At 42.2% G+C, this 18,268-nt stretch overlaps 1 protein-coding gene across 1 annotated transcript in view; it reads right to left on the minus strand.

Moving 5' to 3' along the window:
• Positions 1-18,268, minus strand: part of CATSPERE (catsper channel auxiliary subunit epsilon) — a 120,878-nt gene that overhangs the window by 23,534 nt on the left and 79,076 nt on the right. Inside the window, exons 11-14 of the mRNA XM_042456618.1 lie at positions 11,314-11,753; positions 8,420-8,478; positions 6,854-6,929; positions 3,565-3,583 (exon numbers count right to left, since the gene is read on the minus strand). Coding sequence (XP_042312552.1) covers positions 3,565-3,583; positions 6,854-6,929; positions 8,420-8,478; positions 11,314-11,753 — 594 coding nt within the window. The remainder of the gene's footprint in view (positions 1-3,564; positions 3,584-6,853; positions 6,930-8,419; positions 8,479-11,313; positions 11,754-18,268) is intronic.

An 18,268-nucleotide genomic window follows, 5' to 3' on the forward strand; every position in this document is an offset into this window, starting at 1 on the left:
GGCCTGATGGAGCTGGCAGGCCTTTCTCTCCCTCTGAGGCCAGATGACATCAGATGGCAAAGGGAGGGCTCATCCTCTTACTCTAGGTCAGTGGTTTCCAATCTGTGGGTCGGGACCCCTTTGGGGGTTGGACAACCCTTTCACAGGGATCGCCTAAGACCATCGGAAAACACATATTCGCATGTAGCAATGAAAATAATTTTATGGTTGGGGTTCACCACAACATGAGGACCTGTATTAAAGGGTTGCGGCATTAGGAAGGTTGAGACCCACTGCTCTAGGTCCGGCCTGATGGAGCTGGCAGGCCTTTCTCTCCCTCTGAGGCCAGATGATATCAGGAGAACATGACCACTCCTACCTAAGGATCCTGACACTTCCACTTCATTAACCAGGTCATCATTGCTGGTTAATATCAGATCAAAAATAGGTGATCCCCTTGTTGCTTCTTCCACCTTCTACACAATGAAATTGTCTGCAGGTCAAATGATTAATTTGTTAGACCTTATATCAGGGGTAGGCAACCTTTTTGGGCCGGGGGCCGGGCTGCTGTCCCTCAGACAACTGGGGGGCCGAAGCCAATAAATAAATAAATAATTTAAAAAAAAATTAAATATGTAGGACAAAATTTTCAAATGGAAGACACTTTTTTTTAAAAAATGGAGGACACATGAAAAAATTTGCAGATTTTTAAAAAAATGTTAATATAAATGCATGTTTCTGAGGCTTCTATAGACAATTGCCCCCCAAAGGCCCCGGCGGCAATCGGCGGCAGGACCGGGCTGGGGCCGGTCCCAAGGCCTCGCCGGGCCGCATCCGGCCCGCGGGCCGCAGGTTGCCTACCCCTGCCTTATATTCTTGACAGAGTTTGACTTCCAACTAATATCAGGAGATTTGAAATCCCCTACTATTACTGCACTATTACTGCATTTCTCCTTTCTGAATGTGTAGTAATCTCTTCCAGGAAGGCATCAGTTTGGCTTGGAAGATTGTAGTAGATTCCCACAGTGACACCCCTGTTGTTCACAAACAACAGGGGTGTCACTGTGGGAATCTACTACAATCTTCCAAGCCAAACTTTCATGGCAGGCATAGCCGACATACACAGATTAACATGGGAATCACTCCTCCTTACCCAGGATCACACAGTATACAGTGGGCCCTCTCCTTACATGGGGGATCTGGAAAATCTGCCTATGGTCGAGCCCCATAGGAAATAATGGGGCACGTGCATGTGGCAGAGTGGCACGCGTGTACCACAGGCACACGCGTCATTGTTTCCCTCCCCAAGCAGCTTTCGTGTAATCTGGAAGCCGTGTAAAATGTGTCCGCGCATGGCACGGGCGCACTATATATATCCACTCTCTTCCAAGTCAGCATTCTCTGAAGATGCCAGCCACAGATGCCGGCAAAATGTCAGGAATAAACTCTTCTAGAACATGGCCACATAGCCCAAAAAACCCACAAAAAACTACACTTGTTATTTCTCTCCCCTTTACTTTTTAGCCAGATGCTGTCAAACTGACTTTCAGTATTTACGTCATAGAACTTTTCAAAGATGTGAATATCCCTGACATATAATGCTATTCCTCCTCCCTTCCTGTTTGGCCTTCAAGTTACAAGGGCTGAAACAGACAGGCCAAATGATCCACCTTTGTGCTGCGTTGGGGGCATGTCATTAGGTGAGACATGCTTCATATGCAGCCCAAAGTCAGTCCAACCAGGAAGAGCCTGGCTTGAAAAGGAGTGAAAAAAAACCCACTCCTTTTCAGAAGCTGGTGAAGGGCCAGATTAGGGCTATGGGCATGTGGATGCCATGAGTCCAGGGTGAGCGGTGCTGGGGTGGCCTTTTTTGGGCAGTCTATTTCACCCCTAAGTAACCTGTCCTTCTTTGTGGTTTTTGTGATTCACACAATTAAGAAACTGGCAAGCTACTCACCATAAGAGGTGGGAGTATCATGTGACAGATGAGAAAAGAACAGCTCTCCCAAATGCAGCTAGTGGAAGGGACATTATATGCAGTCTTTAATGGAATATAAAGGCAGAAAAGGCTGAGATCAAGTAGTAGCTCTACAAATATTATGGTGCAGATGCCACTGTAGCTCTGGCTAAAATACTCTTCACTTGAGCAGGTGGATCTTTCTGGGCCAAGGCATAGGCTAGACTACCACTTTGAGAACCATTTGGATAGAAATTGGGAGAGCTTTCTTGATGGTGGAATAGCACAGGAACAGTCTCTGGGATTGGTGAAATGTGGTGATCAACATAGAATGCCAGTGTGCACATATGCCAAGTCTGAAGTGAAATTCAGGAATGCACCAATGCCACAGGAGAAGAGTGAGGTGAAGCAGGGTGTCTGATTTCATCCCTCCATGTTTGTTCAGGTGGAAGACCACCATGGTGTTGTTAGGGACTACTTAAACTGCCCAACCTTGAAGAGTTTGCTTGCATGCCTGAAAGGCTTTGATGACAGTGAGCATCTGAAGAACACTGATGTGGAGGATGCTTTTATCAGTGGACCACTGACACCAGACAGAGAGGTCTGCAGAGTGGGCACCTTCAGAAAGGCATCCATAGTTACCACTCTTATGGACTAAAGGAAATGGCATCCCAGCCTGAACATTCTGGGATTCTAACCACCATTGCAAGGAGCAACGTATACTTTGTGGTATCGTAATTAGTTTGTGAAAAGAACTGATGAAAGAGTCAAAGCAGGACAGGAACCAGGTTTGCAGAGTTCTCATCTTGGAAATTGTGTCACAGAGGTTGTGGAGGCCATGACTCCTAGCAGAACTTGAACATCTCTGGCAAAGCTGCATTGACTGTGAAGACACTGAAAAGTGGACCTCTGGAGGGCAAGATTTTTGTCATTCAGAAGAAAGGCAGCCTGGGCACAAGAATCTATGAGAGCTCATATGAAATGAATCAGCTGAGAAAGGTCCAGATTCACTCTGAGGCCCAAGGAATCCAAAAGCCAGAGCATGGCTTTGACTGAATATTTAAATGTCTGGCTTTTATAACTGGCATAAGCCTTGATTCCTCTGGTGCAGCCACGATACTGATGTCCTAGTCTTCCTCTGCATAGCTACAGCTATGCAATCCAGTTGAAAGTATAATTTTTATACTTATTCCCTGTTACCTCACTTTGAATGGACAGAAATGGAAGCTGGTGCCCCTTGTGTCTGGTTCAGGGCACAGTGTTTGGGGCAGAAGGCCTGACCTGTCCAATAAAACAAGAATAGTTTTTTGAACTTAGCTTTTTCTGCTATAGCAGCAGCCCACTACACAGAAAGAGCAAACAGACATACAACTTAAAGATAATACTAGAAGTTCAAAGGAAATGTTTTTTTGGGGGGGAGGGAGGTGTTTCGCATCCATTTGACAACACACAACAGTAATTTAAATCTACATTTTTCTGTTTCATAGAACCAGAAAACTGAAGCATGCAAATCAATTGGGATATTTCTATTGCTTTTATAGTTAACTTCTGTGGTTAGATGGGGAAAACATTAGTAAGAGGAATTGAACTTGCCCAGTAACTTCAATTCTTTTTTTCAGGTGAGCAACCAACACGTAAGTGAGTGAGCTAGGAAAAGAAAAAGAAAAAAGAATGTTAATATTATATATACACACACACTCACACACATCTATTCCTCTATAAAAAGTCCCATCGCAGTAGATTAAAGATATTATTATTATTATTACTATTATTATTATTATTATTATTATGCTTTATTTATATAGTGCTGTAGATTTGCACAGTGCTGTACATACAACCAATAAAATAGATACGAGTAAAACTGCCCATGGCGTACAATCTAAGAAATAGTAGCATAATACATTTAAATAATACATAACAATACAGGAAAGGGTTCAATAAACAGGCAACAAATTAATAACGTCAAATAGCAAATAATAGTCACACAATGCCTGGGAATGCTTCTCTGAACAGGATGGTCTTCAACTCAGTTTTGAAACTAGTTAAAGAACTGATGAGCCATGTTCATGGGGGAAGGAGGTTCCAGGAGTAAGGAGCAGCAAGTGAAAAGAGACGAAGCAGGGATGGGGCAGAGAAAATCCTGGGCTGAGACAGCAGACCTTGACTACCAGAACGGAGGGCTCAAGTGGGAAGGTGAGGAGAAAGAAGGTCTGATAAATAAGGAGGGGCCAGCCCATGCAGGGCTTTAAAAGTCAACAACAGGAGCTTATACTGAATACAGAAAGGGAGAGGGAGCCACTGAAGGGAAAACAACAAAGGAGAGATATGGTCGAAGCGGTGGCCGGATGTGATAATGCGTGCAGCTGAAGGCTGGACAGAAATTAAAGGATGGAGGTGAGAAAGAGGAAGCCCAGCCAGAAGGATGTTACAGAAATCAAGTTGTGATACCACTAGGGCATGGACCAGAATCTTGGCAGTAGAGGCAGATAGAAATGGTCAGATTTTGGCAATATTGTATAAAAAGAATCTACATGCCTTAGCTGTGGTCTGGATCTGAGGGATACACGACAGAGAAGAATAAAAAATAAAACCAAGACTATAGGCTTGCTGGACTGGTCAAATAGAAATGTCATCAACAGAAACAGAAAATGAGTGTTGAAGAGTAGACTTACATGGAGAAACAAGAAGCTCAAGGTCTCCTTTCCCAGTGTAGGATTGCCACTGCCCCCTCCCGGATCTGTCCCTTCTCACTTGCTGCCCCTTACTCCTGGAACCTTCTTTCCCCACATGCATACCTCATCGCTTCTCTGCCCAGTTTCAAAACTGAGTTAAAGACTATATTGTTTAGAGAAATATTCCCAGGTGTGAGCTCCTCTCTGCCCCAGGATGCCTCCTTTTAACCATCAATTAAGAAGCCAAGCCCTCCCTCCAGTCCATCTGCCTTGGTCCAGGCCTCGGAGGTAGAGAAGAATTGCTGGACCTCATCTCCTTCCCCACCACCACTCCCTTCTCCTTTTGTGTTGTGCCTTTTTAGATTATAAGTCTGAGGGCAGGGAACCGTCTAAATAAAAAAATTGTATGTACAGCGCTGTGTACATTTACAGTGCTTTATAAATAAAGGTTAATAATAATAATAATAATAATAATAATAATAATAATAATAATAATTTATATTATAATTTTAACTTGCCTGATAACATATTTTATCTGGATGAATTCCATATCTACTCAAATATGGAAGCACAAAAATGAAAAGTATATAAACAGGTGAAAAGAAATTTACTTTATTTGTAGTCATACCCTTTATGGAACAAAATCAAAGAAATTCCCTGGTATTTAAATACCCTAAATTATGTGAAAATTGATCTTGGGGCATTAAATTGTTTCCCTGACAAAACCACACATGTTGTTATAGGAACTCACCTAATACTGCTTTTGGGTATTATCTGAATTTTTTTAAAAAAAGTTTGGGACATTGGCTACCCCATACATTCAGTTGTCTAGGACAAAAAAAATAAAGCCTTTTGATGCATCCCTGAGTGGCTTTTTGGGGAAAATATAATTGGAGCCTGGCTGCACAATTGGCCAGTCTTGTTGAGACAAATTTCCTTTCCACAGTTGGTCAATGTTGGCTTGTAATAGCTTTGTGCACAATTCTGGTTTTCCTTATGACAACTTTAGTGGATTGGCTTTGGCATAGGGTGGATCAAATTTGGGAGGAGATGAAATTTGGGTGTTTGTCTCCTGTAGAGCAGAAAAGCCCCACATATTGGAGGGTCACAATCCCCCATTTCTGGCTTCTCTAGAGCAATATAAATCTGTTCCCTTTCTTTACAGCTGTCATTTTGTTTGACTAGAAGTGATAACATGTCACTTTCAGTTACCTTTTAGACCACTATGGGGTGAGTGGGTGTCTGTTCCAGGTGAGTAGTCCCCCAAAACAGCACTGCACAGGCACAAAGGATTTTTACAAAAATATTTTTTGAGTTTTCTTCTGCAAAATGTTTTTTGTGGAGTGCCAGAGACTTGGGGTGGGGGGGCACTGCATGTGCCCATAAACTACACTATTTCCACCCCTACCTTACAGAATCTTGAGGATGACTGCATTAGTGTCATACCCAGCTTGCCCTCCCCTCATGCCACTTCCAGGTGTCCTAAAAACACACACAATGGAAGATGCCCCTGTGGATTGGTGAATCCATTTATTGCCATCCTAGTGGATTGGTGAATCCAGGTGAACTGCGGTGTGGGATTCATCAGACAGCAGGTGGGTCAGCAATATTGAATCTAGTGTCTTAAACCGCACCAAGACTCCTACAGCTGCAAACAGTAAAGCTCTGAACATTTTCAACTCTAGTAAAATGTGTGTGTGCTATTACAAGTGGTCTGTCTTAAAGCTTTCTCTTCACCACTAATTCAGTGGACTAATTATTAGACTCTGTGCTTCCTAACCCATACTTCCTAACTGACTGAAATTATAATATCAAAATAATTTACATCTAATATAAATTGTGGGGAGGAATATTTTCTCCTTTAATCAAAGAATAATATGTCACTGTCATACTATGCCAAAAACTATTAGAAAACTAGTCTTAATTTATTAATCCTTTCTAAACTTGGAAGCTAAACTGGGTTATCCCAGGTTAGTACTTGGATGGGAGACCACAAACAAATACCAAGTGCAGTAGGCTGTATTTCAGATGAAGGAACTGGCAAAACCACCTCTGAGTATTCTTTGCCAAAACAAAACAAAAAACCGACACACAAAAAACCCACTCCCTATTAAATACACGTGTCACCATAAATTGGCAGGCAATTTGAAGGCACATATACACACACAATATATATGCAGAACATGCTTTTCTATATTTCCTCCCATATTTTATTAAGATGGATTTTCAATTCAATAAAGCATACCTTGATTTTTGAATCACACGTTTTTCCAGATAAAGAAGGTTGAAATTCAACTGTCATAACTCCCTGTGCCGTTGTTCTATATGAAAATGGTCCCACATAAGAAATAGTTATTGCAATTTACATGTGCTTCAAAATTAATACAACACAAATACTATTTCTTTTTATTAACCATGTCTTATTTTTCCTGCTTCATACTAATAGATCTATGTACCTGCAGAGGATGCAGTGCCCGTACTGTGAAAAGTATGATAAGCATTATCTAGTGCAGTCAATTTCCATTAGTTTATATTGCCCAAGATTCTTAAAATAAACTCATCTATTCATTCACTTAGAATGTAGATGGGAAACCTGCACATTCACATGTATAGCAATCCTGCAGCTGGAATTTCTAAAATGTTTAAAAGTGCTTGCAAACATACATAACTGATGGTGTTATTGGCCCAAATAATTCTTACACCAACTAGAATAGATCCACACTGAATCAATAGAAACTTAGTAAAGAAACATCTATGTAAATTAAATTGATTCAATTAGTATACAGTCCCTTGCATATTTTTATATTCAAACATATTCTTAGACACATATCTAAATGAAAATTCTAGGGTTTTCCCCATTTCATATCAATATATGTGTAAAGGTTACTAGATGCTATCAGACTTGACCCCTTCTAATTTTTATTTATTTCTGTATTTACAAGCTGCCTTTCTGAATACTGTCCATTCTGCCTTCCAATGATAGTGTCTCATTGGAGTTCTCAACAATAAAGTCAAGTAATCCCTCTCCTTATCTTTTTATTCCATCCTCGCTCACAGAATGATATTTTACCATATCATGTGCCTACAATTATAAACTTTGAAATATTCGACAAACACTTCTTGCCAGTGCTGCATTTATAAACTTTGAAATATTCGACAAACACTTCTTGCCAGTGCTGCATTCATTAGCATGTTTTTTCCTCCATAATAACCACTGAAAATAAGAGTGAATTCATTTCAAAACTTCAGTAGTTTTCACAAGTGGTGCGTGTACTCTAGAATTTTATGGATTTTTGTTTTTCCACTTGTGGTAAAGTGGTACAAATATATATCTGATAAGAATTCACCAACACATATACAAATAATTTCCTCTGATTTATAGCCCAGTCACTGTTAATCAATTACTAAAATAGTTATATTTTGTTGGTTTATATTGTTGACTGCTCAGGATTATTCTTGGCACAAAACAGTTTATAAATATTATAAAGAAAGAAATAGTATTCCATCAGAGTTCTGTGTCAAAGAAAGGGGGGTAAGACCAGAAGAAAATAATTCAGTGCCCCATTCTAACAACTGACAATTTCAGAATTCAGTTCATATATCCTGATGCATTCATGCTTGGAGTAGATTGTATAATATCAATGGGACTTGGTATCAGGTCACTTTTAAAAATAATTTCTATGAGTAGTGGCAACTTGTAGAGCTGCTGTAAAAAAAAAAACCTTCTCCAAAAAATCTCTTAGTCCAAATGTAATTTTGACCCCTGGGTACTGAACCATTTCACAGCCAATTTGACTCTCATTATACTTACACTACAGTTTCATAATCAAATGCTACTGAGTAATCCGCATCATGATAAAATGTGACTGTCTATGAAGCAGAACAGAGAAGAAAAATTAGTAAGGTAGAATAGACTTTTTTGATAAAACATTTGCTGCCTATGAAAAAGTAAAGGAAAACACTCCTGTTTTGCTAGATTTAGGGCAAGTAAAAACTTTTTAATAGGCCAATTTAAAAATTAAAAAAATTAAACTGTAGGATTACAGGGATTTAAAAATATATGCATATATAGTCTATGCAAACCCTTCACCCTCAAAATTCCTTTCCCAACAAACAGATCCAGTATTATCCCTTATTTAAATTATTGTTATTATTGCTTATTTAAATAATTTAAAGGTAATCTAAAAAAATATTTTTAGATTACCTTTAAGGTGAAGTCTCAAGGCAATTTGCAGCCTGAAAATATTTAAACAATATGTAAAACAGAATTAACTAAGAGCTGAAACAGACTAGCTCAAAATGCCTGCTTTCCGACGGCTTAGGGGGCATGGCGTTTGCATGACAGATGCCCTAATACCCCCAATGCCAACAGCTTCACATGTGGTCCAACTTCACAGTGCTCTGATAGTGCAGCATTTACACTCTGCATGTTACAGGAGCTCCATAAAGCTGTGGCATAGAGGATAGAGCTGGCTTTTTGCTGGCCCAAAAAGGAATGGCAATTTGCTGCTTCTTTTTAGGCCGGCAAAAAGCTGGATTGGGGCTGCGGTGTCTGGTTGCTGTGGCCCCAACCTGGTCCTCTCAGGGGCAGTCTCTTTCACCCCTAAAACTGAGACATAGAGCAGTGGTGTCTGGAGGCAGGACCTCCAGGCAGAACTTCCGGTGGGACTTCTTGTCAAGGCGCGTGCTGGGTTCATAACTCTTGTAGAAGTGAACACAAGCAGAGTTTATGTATGCAGACAAGATGCCCAGAAGAAAGTCTGTGAAGAATCTTAGTTGCGTAGCAAACTTCCTCTCACACACAGGAATGAATTTCAGTACAGCAAGGTTTCTCTCAAATGAGAGTTCTTTAATCTTTATTACAGAGGGGATTTATGTTTGCCTACTTCTGAGACTGAGAGAATGTGACTTGCCCAAGGTCACCCAGTAGGTTTCCATGGCCAAGTGGGAATTTGAACCCTGGTCTGCAAAGTAATTGACCAGTGCCCACACCACACTGGCTCACCAAGACTGTTAACAAATGACTGAAATCAGAACAAATTACAAACATACAAAAACATCAGAATAAATGTATGCATGTTCTTTAAAAATAATTATACAATCTTTAGAATTAAAAACCATTCAATTCTGTTCAAAAAACTTTTTCTTTGTAATATTATAAAACCAATATTTCCTGCTTAACATAGCTATGGGATTAGTACTCAGCTTCTGTGGTCTAGGAGGGAACTATTTTCCTTCTATTATTTTTTTAAAAACTATTCTGAAGGAGCGCTATTCTGTTATGAAGTGGGGGAGTATAGTAACTGAAATACCCTACCAATTTAATTCTCCTGGCAGAAAACAAAAGCACTGAAAGGAATCCTCTTTAAAAAGACACACCCTGCAAAGAGGAAAGCTTAATTAAAACCACAGTAGTTCATAGCAGTGTTTTACCAGTTTAGGTTGGAACACCATTATTTAAAAACAATGGCCTGGAACAGACTGCCACTTTGTGATGACCTGGGGCCAAAATTAGGGTTTGGGAGAATGGGGCAACTGCACGTTCCCGAACATTAGGGCACAGCAGCAGTGCCATCATGGTGGCCTCCCATCCACATGGGAGCCACCATGATGACATCTGCATGTTGCGGCGCCATGCTTGCATCATTGACATGCTACATTGTGCCAATGGTACACTCATGGCGGCAGCTGCATGCACCAAGAAGAACCTGCTTTTAGCAGGTTCTTTTTGGTGCGGAGGGAGCCCGTGCGGTTTGGTTGCTGCAGGCTCCCTCAGGAGCAAAAATGGGCAGCTCCAGCCTGTCCTTTTGGGGCGGTCTGTTGAACCCCAATGTTATCTGAAAGATGAAAAAGATCTATGACAAATAAAAGATAAAGATTTCTGGGACAAGATATTGAACAAAATTCTGAGAAGCTGAACTAAATAAATTCCATAAACACTCATTATATTTTCAATATGTTGATTAAGGTAGATCTATTTGTTCTTCCTTACTATACAGTTATTCTGGCAATCCTAAAAGGAAGGGGCTAACGTGGAAACAGCTATATACTCAGCTTCTACCATATAAATTCAGATCACATGGCTTACAGACTCAACTTCAACCATATAAGGACAATAAAACAGAGGAGATTATCACACGGGGATAAGAAATGGGAGAAAAGCACTATGCTCTCATGTTTGCATGATCACAGGAAGATGTTCACACGGCAATTTCAAGCATACTGTACTTGTCTTGTCATCAAAGCGACATGATAGTGCAACTTCTCATTAACAATAAAAAACATTAATGTCTTGCCAATAGGGCTTCATTAGAGCTATCACAAACATGTGAAAGGCAATCTCATTTCAATAGCTCCATTGAGAATCCATCATTAAATCTCTGGAAATAAGTTGAATCCCCCAGTGTGCTGTTTGGCAAAATCACTTCCTGTGTCACACTTGTAAGTCATAGGAGAGTTCCTTAGCCGTGAGAGATTATCCATTTTCTCTCTCTCTGATCACAACCCCTCCTATCAATGTGCAGAATGTAAAAGCACTATTTTACTGTTCGTGAATCATTAATGCAACACCGTGTGAAATAAGTGTTGCAATTTTACCATTGTATCATTTTTGCTAAATAATGTTAGATCTATTAAAGTGTAGATAGCCCTTGTGTGATAATCTCTAAAGTAATGATATTTTTATTGGTTTCAGGAACATCTCACCTGATTTTTAGTGCAGATTCCACGAGCTATTTCATAGTGAAGGTAGGTATTTTGCTTCAGCAAATGTGAATTGAAGATTTCAATATTTACAGATAAGCCCAGATTTTCCAGAAAGACTATCTGAGTCCAGAAGGCTATCTTTTCCCCCATGTCTAGATAATAAATATTTTGCTTCATATTATGTTCAAATGATATGTATGGACAAACTTCCCCTAATTTCCAGGCAGCACTAAATACTTCCAATCTCAATGGATAGGTCTGACGGTCTATAGTCCCACCATCAATTTTGAGCAAGTACATGTCACCAGAAGGTTTCCAATAAAAAACAAAATGACTGGCTCTATTTTCCCATGCAGCAAGCTTCACAACCTCTTTCATTTCAAATTTGAAGAAATACAATGCATTATTGTTCAGTTTTACCAAGGTGTTTCCACTATAATCTGCAAAAAGAAAAAAAACCTCACATCACTTTCTAGCTTTTGTGTATTGGGTATGTAAAATTTATTACAGTGCGCCCTTTTTTTTACTTGGGGGATCTGTTCCGGACCTCCCGGAAAAAATGTGTATGTTTGAGCCCCATTGAAAGTAATGGGGCTCGTGCATGGTGCGATGGCACGGCAGCGCACGGCCCATTACTTCCAATGGGATGTGTCACCTCTTGCGCCCCGCGCGTTCCCGCACAGCTTTCAACATATGCTGAAAGCCGCATATAGTGCATCTGTGTATGACGCGGGCGCACTGTATATATAAAGTTTCACTTTTCTGAGTCTGCAATGCTAAATATACTAACAAGAGAGTAAGCCCCAATCAACACAGTGGAACAGACACAGGACTGAATTGTAAGTCTCTCTTTAGTTCTTACTTCAAGCATGAGTGTTCATCTGTAGTTATTTATTTCTTTTATATCCTTTAGTTTACTTCAAGTATTGTAGGGAAGTATATGTAATTCTACTAGTGGCCCACAGTCTGAGCAGGGTGGGGGAGGGAGTGGTGGTTGCCTTCCCTGCCCAGACCACAAGCCATCTTTATAATTCCCCCTCCCCCCACCATTTCATCCTTACAACTATCTAATCCACTTGTCTACTGGGCTGACAAATCCCACTATCTTGTCTGGAGATAATTCATCAACAAGACCACCAAGTTCAGTATTACTGTATATACTCGGCTACGTCGACCTCATGTATAAATAGAGGACAGGTTTTGGGGTCAAAATTATGGATTTTGCCATGATGCATGGATAAATTGAGGGTAAAACTTGGAGGCTCCTTCAGTGTGTGTATGTGCGCACACAGCAAGAGGGACTCTAACTGAGGTTTTTTTGTTTCACCCTTAACTGGCTGCTATCACATTACCATACTCACTCGTAAATAAGTCAACCTGGGATTTTGGGGTCAATTTTTTTGCAAAAAGATTTTAGACTTAAAGATGAGTACATACAGTACACAGAAGAAGTGAGACTTTCAACATAATGATGAAATGTATTCCCAGTCCACCCGCCTGTTTTGGGCTCCAGACAGTTTAAAACAGGAGCCTTGTAAAAGGTGTTCAAGTCTCTTGGGAGTAAGGTAAGTTTAAGAAAAGGGTAAAACACATGATAGAATCAGGAAGACTTTGATTCACAAGCACAGAATACATACATTTAAATACTCTCTATCAAAACAGAGAGAGAGATGGATACTGGAGATGGGGGAAGACATTGGGTTGCAAGAAAGAATAGAAAGGAGGGAGAGGGTAAGACCATGAGATGACATATGTACACATATGTAAAAACTGAATTCACTAAAGAGAGTTTGCTCACCTGTAATGGTATTTCTTCAAGTGGTCATCTGCAAATTCACACAAATGGGTTATTCTGCGCCTGTGCAGGAATGCTTGGAAACTTCTAGAATCTCTGGGCAAAAGTTAGCTTCCAACCTTTTGCAACTTTTTGCAGTAGCTCCGCCCATACCATATATAGCCCCTAACGGTCCCACTCTTCCCCAGTTCCGAGTATGCTGCACAAAGTGTGACACTAAACCTAGCAAAGTGAGCAGGATACTGAGGGGAGGATGGGCGGGATTTGTGTGAATTCGCAGGTGACCACTCGAAGAGATACAGTTACTGGTAAGCAACTTCTTCTTTGTGGTCTCTGCAAATCACACAAATGGGTTAGACTGACAAGCTTAGGTCAGTGGAGGAGGGAGTGTCATGACACAGGTTTGTAAAGTTCAAACAATTGACTTTATTAACCACAATAAAGTCATGAATACCAAAGTGCACTTGTGATTGTTATTGTCAAACTCTAGTTCAAATGAAGTGCAAATGAACCATATGCAGTGCATAGGTTAATCAACCAAAACTGTTCAACTGAATTGTCAAATTCACTCCAAGTGAATAGTAAGAAACAATGCATGCATTCAGATGAAAATGAAGGAAAAATTAGTCAATGTAGACCAGAAAGCAACACTGCCCTCCCAAAAGCTGTGTCTTGTCTGGCTCTCGTGTCCAGCCTGTAATGTTTGATGAAAGTCAATGGCTGGGACCAGACAGCAGCTTTGCAAACATCCTCCAAGGAAACCTGAGTCAAAAAAGCAGAGGATGCAGCTATCACCCACATTGCATGGGCCTAAACCCAAACTGGAAGAGGTCTACCAGACAGTTCATAGCAGAGGTGGATGGTACTAGCCACCCATTTAGAAAACCTCTGCACGGTCATAGATAGTCCCTTTTTGGTCTCTGAGTAGCACACAAACAACCGCTTGGAACACCTCGAACCCAAGGTTCTGTCCAGATAGAAGGCCAATGCCTTCAGAATGTCCAAAGCATGAAGATGGCGCTCAATGTCGGTGGTCAGGTTCAGAGCCAGGGTCAGCAACACAATGTCCTGGTTCATTTGAAAGGCCGACGCCACCTTTGGCAGAAAGGTAATATTGGTACGGAGGACCACTTTGTCCTTGTGAAACCGAAGGTAAGGTTGGTCCACCCATAAGGCACAGAGTTCACTTGCCTGGTGAGCAGATGTGATGGCCACAAGGAAAGCTGTTTTCCAGATGAGCAATCTCATGTCTGTAGTGGCCATGGGTTCAAATGGCTTGGATGCCAAGCAGGAAAGCACAAGGTCTAAACTCCATGCCAGTGTAAGTACCGAGGATGGAGGATGGAGATTGTTGAATCCTCTGAGGAATCTCTTTATCAAAGGGTCTTTGAAAAGGGAATGTCTGCCCTCGAAATGGTAACAGGAACAGATGGCTGATAGGTAGCACTTGATGGAAGTTAAACAGAGTCCAGTGTCTGCTAGGGACATTAGGAACTCCAAGACTGTCAGGACTGATGCTCGGGATGGAGGAATGTTTCTGTCGAGAAGAAAGGCAAGGAATTTGTCCCATTTGTATTGGTAAGATGTCTGTGTTGAAGGCTTCTGCGACACCAAGATAACGTCTTTGATAGGATCTGGTAAAGACATCAAGGAGAAATCCTCCATGCTACCAATGGGAGGGTGTCCATGTCAGGATGGAGAACAAGATCCCTGTGCAGAGGCAGGAGGTCAGGATGGAACTCCAGCTGAAGGTAAGTCCTTTAGGAGAGATGAAGTAGAGGATCGAACCAGGGTTGCCTCGGCCACCACGGGGTGATGAGAACCACATCGGAATGGTCCGATGTCATCTTTGCCACTACCCTCGTGATGAGTGGAAAGGGAGGAAACACATAAATCAGCCCTTCTGACCACTTGAACTGGAAGGCATCTCCTAGCGAGCCTGGAGCACCGGTCCGTGAGCAGAACCTTGCACATTGTGTGTTGAGAGGTGAGGCAAAGATGTTGATCATTGGCTGTCCCCACAGTTGAGAGAAGGGCGACCGTGTCTGGGTGGAGGTGTCATTTGTGGCACGGATTGGGAGATCTGCTAAGTTGATCTACCAGTTCGTTTTCTTCTCCTGGAAGATGTATGCACTGGACAAGGATCTTGTGGTTGATGCACAAACCCCAGATTCTGAGTGTAATGTCGAGCAGGGTCTGGGACTTTGTACTGCCTTGTTTGTTGAGGTAGTACATGACGGTGGTGTTGTCCGTCAGTAAGAGTACTTCCTTGCCGGAGAGGAATGATTGAAAGGCTCTGAGTGCTTTTTCCACTGCCAGCATCTCTAAAGCTTTGATGTGAAGCTGGCTTTCTAACATTGTCCATCCCATACAGGATCGAACGCCGAAAGAAACCTGGATTGGAACGTTCTCAAATGGAATCTTGCCCATGGGTGACAAAGGTGGTCGAGGCCAGATGTCCCATAGCTATTTGAATAAGATGAGCTTGTATGCGCCTTCATGGAAGGCATGCTTGGACTTCTGAGCAAAGGGATTGGAACCTGATCTTGAGACCAAGAGATTCCAAGAGGGACAGGGTGAATTGGACATCCTGGAGCAATGTCTCTCGGGATGGAGCCGTGAAGAGCCAATCGTCTAGGTAAGGGAAGACTGTGATCCCCTTTTGGTGGAGGTAAGAGAAAGGATAGCTCTGGTGGGCGGGAGCTCTTCAAACTCGAGGGCATAACCCCTACAAACAATGTCTAAGACCCAAGAGTCGGAGGTGATAAAGGCCCAGGTGTTAAAGTATGGCTTTAACCTATCACCAAAGGTAGTGACGGAGTGCGCGGCAACACTTCAATATCTTTTCTTGCCTTGGGTTTCCTTCTTCTTATAGCCTTGCTGGTATCTAGGCTGAGAAGGCTGTCAGCAATCGGATGAGGTAAAAGAAGACTGGGAAGGCTGACGCTGAGTCGGCCTGTCCTGTGCTTGATATTGATGCTGATATTGTTGCTGATATGGACATTGCTGGTGTGGTGGAAACCAAGGGTGTTGTGATCTGTATCTCATGAGGTGACCATGAGGGTGAAGACATGCCATGCTTCCTTGATGCTGTTTTCATTCTATAGAGGAAGTTAAGCTTTTCGTCAGTCTCTTGATTAAACAACCCAGAGTTGTCGAAAGGCATGTCTTCTATGGTGGAATTGGCCTGTGGAGAGGAGCGAATATATCTGAGGGCAGTGGATCCTGACAAAATCTTTAATGCACAATCAGTGGAGTGCCTGGTCGAAATGATTTGCTGCCCACCCACTAAGTGGACTTTGTTGCGGAGGGCAGAGGCTAACCTTCTCCTGTCCTCAGGAAATTCGTTGATAGCCTGTTTCAGCTTTTCCATTAAAAGCTGTATATAGGCCCCCAGGCATCCAGAATAATTGGCAATTTTCATATCCAAGACCACTGAGGCATAGAATTCTTTTGCCAAACCGTCTATCTTCTTGTTCTCTTTGTCCACAGGAGAAGAAGATGTATGAGGCATGAAGGCTATCTGGGACCCTTCAACAATGGCTGAATTTGGCTTTCGATGTTGGAAAAGCCAAGCCAGTCCGAATGGTGTGACTCGATAGAGATTTTCTATCTTGCGTGAAGTAGACGCAATCATGGCCGGGGTGTTCCATGAGCTCTTAGCAATTTTCTCTTGGGATGGTAGGTAGCCTATAGTTGGGGGGGAGCTGGAGTGCAGCGATGGATACTTTGCTCTATAGGGTCAAGCGCGACCTCCAATTCCAAAGCCGATGCCAGCCAGATGATTCTGTCTGAGAAAGATCTGACATCATCCATGGGAGAGGGGGCATCAGGCTCACCCTTTGAGGAGATGTAGACCTAAAATCCTTGTATTCAGGTGTAGGAGAATGAGATCGGGACCGAGAGCGAGACCTCATGCGGCTTTGGTGCGGAGAGCCTTCAAAATGAGGTACAGTAGGCTTTTGGAGGAGTTAAACGTCTCTGGTGAGAGTCCTCAGATTGAATCGTGATGGTATTCCTCTGCGTCTGAGATGGAGGCATCATTCTGGTCAGGCCTGGCAGGTTACGATGGAGATGCGTGACATCAACAGGCAAGAAGTATTGTCTAGTCTGATGGTCGTAGATGAGGTCCGGGTAGAGATCAAAAAGATCACAGTTGGGCTGTTCATCCAACTGGGCCTCGTCGGCTTCCGTAGGACTGGTGGCTCAGGCTCTCGGATCTCTCCCTCCAATTTATAGCTCTGATCAAGACGGACAATCTGTAAGTCGTCATCTTTAAGTGTAAGATGACTCAACAAAAGGACCCTTGGCTCCAAAGGGATCAGGACGGAGGCCAAAATAGTTGGAGTAGTCAAGGTGGCGGTGGAGATGGAGTCTGGCGGAGGAGCCGAGACAGTGCTCAAAGGGCCCTTATGATGGGATTTTGCTATAGTAGAAGCAGATGTAGCCCATTTAGTGTGCTCCTGTTCGGTAAGAACAGTGGTTTTGGAGGATTTGTACCACTTGTCTCTATGCTTCCTTTTGGATGATTTTATAGTCTCCTCACCATGCTTTTTCCCTGATCTAAGGGATTTTTCTTTTTGAGCAACTCATGGAAGGCTCTTGGTGAGAAACCAAAGTAGAAGCTGGAGAGGGTTGAAGGACTTTCTCATAGAGGAAGGCCTTCAGTTTTTGATTCTGGTTCTTCAAGGCCTGTGTAGTCATGGCCTTACAATGGGGACAGTCCCTTGGAATATGGGTCTCCCCCAAACACAGGACACATTTATCATATCCATCCGAGGTCGGGATTTTAACCCCGCACTTGGAAAATCTTTTAAAGGAAGCCATCATACTTTAAGAATGGTCTAACAATACAGTAGTTGAGCCAAAGTTAGCAAACAAGGTCCGCGTAGGATTAGCCCATTGAGAGTGGTCAAGAACAATTCCATTGGTCAAAGTCCAGAGATTTAAGCTTGAAAAGGCCGATAGCAAGGAAAAAATGAGCTAGCAAAGTTCCTCAATCTGTTGAACATGGCGGAAAGAAGGAACTGGGGAACATTAGGGGCTATATATGGGATGGACGAGGCTACCGCCAAAAAGTTGCAAAAAGTTGCAAACTAACATTTGCCCAGAGATTCTAGAAGTTTCTGAGCATTCCTGCGCAGGTGCAGAATAACCCAT

Source organism: Sceloporus undulatus, chromosome 1 (assembly GCF_019175285.1).
Source record: "Sceloporus undulatus isolate JIND9_A2432 ecotype Alabama chromosome 1, SceUnd_v1.1, whole genome shotgun sequence".
In the NCBI taxonomy this organism is placed as follows: Eukaryota; Metazoa; Chordata; class Lepidosauria; order Squamata; family Phrynosomatidae; genus Sceloporus; species Sceloporus undulatus.